This window comes from Sabethes cyaneus, chromosome 3, assembly GCF_943734655.1.
Source record: "Sabethes cyaneus chromosome 3, idSabCyanKW18_F2, whole genome shotgun sequence".
In the NCBI taxonomy this organism is placed as follows: domain Eukaryota; kingdom Metazoa; phylum Arthropoda; class Insecta; order Diptera; family Culicidae; genus Sabethes; species Sabethes cyaneus.
The window spans coordinates 202,312,788-202,319,708 of record NC_071355.1 but is presented as its reverse complement, the minus strand read 5'-3'; the positions used below and the strand labels follow the sequence as shown (position 1 = coordinate 202,319,708).

General features: G+C 36.6%; 1 protein-coding gene across 1 annotated transcript; it reads left to right on the top strand.

Annotated features, from left to right (window-relative positions):
- The first annotated feature begins 5,730 nt into the window (after positions 1-5,730).
- Positions 5,731-6,574, top strand: LOC128740593 (BTB/POZ domain-containing protein 3-like). Its single transcript, XM_053836153.1, has 3 exons — positions 5,731-5,816; positions 5,867-6,489; positions 6,570-6,574. The coding sequence occupies exons 1-3, from the start codon at positions 5,731-5,733 to the stop codon at positions 6,572-6,574; spliced, it is 714 nt and encodes a 237-aa protein (XP_053692128.1).
- Positions 6,575-6,921: the final 347 nt, after the last annotated feature.

The following is a 6,921-nucleotide window of genomic DNA, read 5'->3' as shown; positions in this document are numbered from 1 at the left end:
CCCCAATCTCATTCTCAAATAAACACACTTGAACTCAAGTTCTATTGTTGTGAAAACTAAACCAAAGAGCTGTCAAATAACAGCCAAGATGATTTTCTTCAGGGGGTGATATTTTTATTTCGTCCTATTAACTCGACCTTTTTTTAAGATGTATTAGAATTGAATGTTTGTTGTAATGTTTCAAAAAGTTGAGAAAGAGTAAACAAATGATAGGCAACAATAAACCAGTATTGCCCAAGCAACCAGAAGTTCGAATATTACTTGACACGCGAACTCGAAAGTGCACAATTAGTTCAAATTCAGTTCCGTGGAACTTTCTTGCTGATTAGTAGTGTATATCAAGTATACGTGGAACTAAATGCTTTAAGAAGTGCGGTGAGTACTTAGTACAAAGCTATTAGGATGCTACATGAAGTTCTGAAGTAACTTTAGTTACTAACAAGTTCTGTGTGTATGCTTCTGGCCACGAAATGATTTTTTTTTTGTTTAAATTTCTGGTGATCAAACCAGCGGAACCTAAAACAATGCTGTGCATATGCTGTCGGTATCTCATTACTAGTTGATTGCCTGGTTCCAAACTTTATGTTCTATAATTACTTCCGCCGCATAAAGCTGCTGCAAGTTCTAAAACGAACTTCTACTTAAGAACAACTCATTGGCAAAATTCACATCACTTGTATTCGACAAAGATGACGCAATAGATCGGGATAGGTTTACAACGCGGAACACGCGGGTTCAAACCCAACAGCAGACAAATGCAACGAATATAGAAGTTAGGTAGAAGTATAAAAATAGAGCATAGAAGTGCTGCTAAATATTAGTTTTTCTTAGTTTTTAACAGTTTATTTCGAAGTTGCTTAGCGTTCTATGCAGCGAACTCAAGACAGCTTGAAAGTTCGATTAATTACCTAAAAGTGAAGCTGCTTAGCAAGTTATAGATTAATATACATAAGCTGTTTAACTCTCGTTAGACACCATTATCCGAATGCTTGGTTACTTGTGTGTGACTTAGGTGATTGTAAAAGTAATGTAAAAATCATGGTGGTGCTATTTTTATTTCGCTCAGTGTATAAAACACCTTTATTTCTTTACTTTCTTCTACTGTTCCCTTCTTCTATTGGAAAGACTATAAAGATTTTTAAAAAATATTCGAATAATGCCTGAACTTTAAATTGGAGCTAGGACAAAAACAAGAAGTTTAACTCAATTCCAAATATGTTTTCTCATTTCAAGTCGATTAAAACAAAAAAAGCAACCAATAGAACCAACTGTTTTCGCCTTCCTTCTGGGGGTGGTTCAGGGAGATCACGGATTCCGTCAGCGTGACAGTTGGCCATAAAGCGCGGACACGTTGACAAAACGCCAAGCGCCGCCTGGTTTGTTCTCTAAGTAGTAAACAAAACAAAAGCCAAAGAATCTCAGCATCTCTGCATCTCAGCTGCTCTCGTTTACTGTGCTGTGGCAGTCGAATAAGTCGTCGTCGTCGGCCGGTGGTGTATAAGAATAATAGCCAGGTTTGTTCGAGAGCTACCGCCAGTCGGTTAGGGTGGTTCAACATATTTTTACTGCCACAAACTGACAAGCGGTGCGGTGCTAAAATAATTTACTCGTTGCCTGCTGTGGTTGCGAAGGGCGACGATTCGCGGGAATGATTTGTAGCACAAATGCATTAATAACCTTGTGCAGTAAATTTTACAGACATTCTAATTTCTCTATACTGCGGTGCAGTGGCGGCTTGTTTTGTTATTTTTTCAACACTTACTAAATAAAAATAGTAATAAGTGTGGTATGATACATTACCGCTGTTCAGCACTTTTCGAACACGTGCTAGTCTAAATTAATGGTTAATGACTTTATTCTTGAAACATATACTGCGGCCGAAGAGTACTTGTATAATTCCGAGGAGATGATGTTTTTGTCAGACTATAATGTTTTTCGATTGTAAATTTTATGCGTTTAGAATTAGGAAAGATACGCTAATTGAATGGTGTTTGGCTGGAAAGACCACCCACAACGTTCAAACTCTGTGGTCGGGGACATTACTCGTAATTATAATAGCAATATTTATACAGATTGCATATATTTAAACGAGTAATAGGCTTACAATTAGATTGTACTGATATGTATACCACCCAAAACTTTTATGTTAAGTTCTTATGACACATTCCAGCGTTACAGAACATAAATGGCATCCAATTTACAAAGTGAAGGTTCCTGTTTCCCCAAAATTCGTCAAATATCATGTAAAACAAGTGACTGTCGAAGACTCTAGTCTACAATTTGCCAGGAATTTGGTACAATAGGAACTGTGTAGTGCGGATGATGTCCCGTGACACTGGAATGTGTCTTATATATTGTCATTTTTGATATTTATTCCTAGGCGCCTTTTTATAAAAAATCATAAGTTTAGAGTCTCTGAACAGATTTTGATACTTTTGGTATTAGCTGAAAAACGAAACTCAAACTGAAATTCGAGCTGAGTTTCGGAAAAGAGCGTTCCATAATGGTATCTTCTTACCAGTTAACGGTTATTTAAGTCTCCATAAAGCTCAAGATTCACTGTTTGTCGTGAATTGTACAGATCATGATCTGTGCGTGTGACGATATCTCACAGATTTGATCGTGATTTTCCATCCCTGATCATGGTATATAAAACCTCTAAGCGATTGATAATTGAAAGATGTACTGAAAACGTTTTCTTTCAAACAAGATAAACTTGTTTTGCAAATCACTAAATGTCACAACTAATTAAAAACCACTAGGTAACACACAATTGGTTTTTTCTCATAATTGTTGCACGGCCTACTGATAGTACCCCTGAAGCATAAGGGCCAGTGTAGATTAACCGTCCCCGGACCGGACCGGAACGGAACGTCAGTGATGGTTGCAACCGTGCAGTCGCAATCCGTCACATCACGGAACGCCAACGTATTCGTGTGAATGAGCGCATTGAAAATGCATGCAACCATGCAACCACGGAACGTTCCATTCCGTTGATGATTACGGTGACTGTCCGTTGACAGCCGGCCGGCCGGCTGACGGTTAATCTAAATCGTTAAGTATTCGTTTAACTTTCAGTATACGAAACTAAATGTGGCAAAGGTAAACAAATTGAGCGAGAGTTGTTCTTTGCTGGACCTGGACCTGCCATAGGAAAATAAACTCTCACGTGCCCTTTAGGTAATTCAATCTAGTTTGTACTAATTAATGTTTTCTGATTCGTCCAAGTTGTTACAATACCCAGGTAACCAATAATCATTAACCTAAACAGGACATCCATCGTTAATGAGTATTTTTGGCATTTTTTTACTGCACTTTGCCGTGTATTAGCTTTCATGGACAGCATGGATGTTGTAAATTTGCATCCAAAATTCTATTTCAATTCATCGTTTCAGTAATCAGCTGAAAATAAGCATTGTCAGGACTATATGACTGTTAGCAGTAAAGTAGCCGTATGTTTCGTCAGGGTATGGTGTTAAAACTCAACTTTCTATCGTCAAGAAACAAACTGAGAAAACTGAAATTTTTCCACTTTATTTCTACTACATTTTGTATATTGTTTTGTTATCACTAGATATACGATATCCCTACATACAAGTAAAAATACTTGAAAGCTCAAAACAGTGTTCAAAAACACAACAGCCTTAAACGAAATTTTTTTACCTTTCTCAATATTAAAGCAAAGCAAAGCATTGGTGCTACAGTCCGCATTCGGAACTTGACCTTCTGTTTTTTATTCGACAGACTTGCAGCCAGCTTTTTTTCAAAAGTAAACGAGAAAAATGCCGTAGTAATTTTTTCCGCAATTTTCCTGAACTCTTGATTTTGAAAGATGATAACTCTTGAACGCATGGTCCGAATGGTGTGATATCAATAGAAATCTGTTCTGAACACAGTTTTCAAATTGTCAATTCAAAGCAAATTTCTTATGTGGCTCTCAAGCTCAAGCTTAAGCCTTAATTGTTATCATTCATCGTTTCATTTGAACTTTCTGATAAGATAAGGAGAGGAGAAATATTGATACTGATAACTCAATATCAGTTGAAATATAACAATCGAACCCTACAGATCAGTTGTGTCGTTCGTACCATCAAAATCGCATGCCTTGGATCTCGCAGTTTTACCAGGTAATCAAAATAGATCCCAAGTAACAATTAGGGTTTTATTATACTCTTATGATGACCTTGAAGACCAAAATTGGTCTTGAAGGCCACCATAAGAGTACAATAAAACTCACATTGTTGCTTGGGATGTAATATATCTAGGTTGTAGGATAATCATAAGTATTTATATTGTGTATCATAAGTTAAGATTACATGCAACTAGGAATTGGTATGATTAACATTGCTTGTTTTTTTTTTTTGCTAAAAGATCTTCTAGCAACACTTTGCTTCAAATACAGTAGTACGAAAGCATTGTTTTCCAACACTTATCAAAAAAGTATTTCATGTGTAATATATTGATACATCTAATAAAATTTATTAGCACTGGTGTATGGAATTCTAATCTGACCTAATGTCAACTCATCCAACTGGTACCTTTTGGTTCTTGTTACATATATTTCAAGGATAAATTCGTGAATGGATTGACACAATTGGATCGTTCCTTTGTATTGTTTTGTTTTAGTCTGCGTCAGTATTGGACATTTGAAAAATAAATCAAAAATTAACGGAAAAGGCTAGAAAATCGCGAAAACCTATATTTCACCATCACAGCGTGCGTGCACAACGCTTTTAAGCTGCTACAGCTATCGGAGTACGACATAACATTCAATCTCAAGTACCGTCGCGTCGTTATCATGGTTGAAGGGGGTGGAACAAATATTGAGTTTATCCATCGAACTGACTTCGTGTCTTAGATTTAGACTGGAACATGAAGCTTGGGCTTGGAACTTTAATATTTTCAGTTGAATGACGTACTAAAACCAAATGTGAAGCTTATAGAGACGTTCTTCCAGCAACGATATCTAAGCGGGATCTAAGGATTATGTATAGAGAATTTATTCCTTTATTCTTGTTAGCGATTTTCACTATTTTTTAAACCAAAATACGATCGATTTTTATGCGAATCAACTCGGAGAAAAATTTCTGATCAATTGATGCAAAACTCTTGCTAATCCGTTAAGAAATATCCAACATTTGCAGAAAAAGCATTTTTTGGTTTACAATAGGGGTTCGATCGCGAACGAAGAGTTCGGTAAAATCAGAATTAGTCTAGACTCTGGAGTTAAGTTTTAACGGATGTATAAGAATAGGGAACAATCTTTTTAACTTAAAGTTGTGCTTGCAATTATATTTATATAAGTGCTAGAAGCCTTTTTTTCAAAACCTGACCATTTTTTCACTTTTTAGTTGTTTAGTTTTTGATTTTTGTTCCAACAAAACGCAGTCCAACATCAAAAGAAGATACATCGCCCTTTTTATCAACAGGACCAAACGCCGGTGCAATTAGTGTGTACGTGCCTAGTTGATAAACCATTTATTTACAGGAGAACAGGCAACAGTTGTGAGACAACTATTTTTCCAACCAGCACTAATCAACATTCAACGCAGAATGACATCACCGACTGACTGGCAAACAAGTTGTCCTAATATCAAAACTCGCATGGGACATTTGTTCGAAACAAAACTATGGACAGATGTCGAATTTTTGGTTGGACCAAAACCGAATGCAGAAAAAATTCGGGCACACAAATTAGTTCTTTCCGCATCATCTCCGGTTTTCGAAACCATGTTCAACGGCAAATTCACGGAGAGCAATGATGCCTTGATTCCTATACCAGATTTGAACCTGCCGGAATTCGAAAAAACTCTAAGGTATGTAAGATTCAATAATACTAATTTAATATTATTGTCTTGCCTTGTAGATTTATTTACACCGATGAGTGTATAATAGCATCAGTGGATGAAGCAATTTCCTTGTTTTATGCCTCGAAAAAGTACATGCTAGATAAACTTGGAAAGCAAAGCATTACATTTATAACTTGTTGTATCAATCCGGAAAATGTTTTGAAGGCATATGAATTTGCCACGTTTAACGAAGACACTGAATTAATGGCCTCGTGCATAAAATTAATGGCAGCTCGTACAAAGGAATATATCCAGACAAAATCGTTCGTAAATAGCGATTTGAACTCGGTGATTGCACTCTTCGGCCAAAAGAACTTGGCTATTGATTCGGAATTAGATCTTGTTCGAGCTTTGGAAAAATATGCTGCATACAATAAATGTGACTTTCGAACCGATGCTGTTGATACTAAGAAATCGACACAGGATGTTGATGTGACACCTAGCGAAAAGTTGCCTACGATTCACGATGCTGTTAAACACATTCGTTGGCTAACTTTCCTGCCATCTGAAATTGCACCAGTGCTATCCGAGACAAAGCTTTTGACTGAGCAGGAAAAACTGGATATCTTACTAAACGTTTGTTCAAAGAATGCGAAACGTGCGATTCCTGCAGGTTTTGATACAGCCAGGGAGAGTAGAGGTAGTGTTTGTAGGACATGCAAGAAACCATGTCTCAGCAAAAGCACATTTTGTTCTGTTTGTTATGTTGCTTATTATCAGACTAAACTGGTTTTTGGCAATTGTTCCGGCTCTGAAGGATTGTACCCCGCATACCGCGCACGCAGATAATTCCGATCAGTTCCTAATTCCGATCACTCAACTAAAGTAATCGATATTTTAAAGATTGAATAAAAATTCATAGTTCAAGGGCAAGCTTTGATCATGAGGATTCTAATTAACTATGGTTTTACCCAGAACTGATCGGAATTATCCGCGTTCACGGTATTTATTGTAATATTCAATTCTTTGATCAATATAACATTATTTATACACTTTTAAATTGAAATTTTTCAGTGAATATGAAACATTTCTAATTTTACCGTTGCATTTTGGTTTAAATAGGCTTTCTATT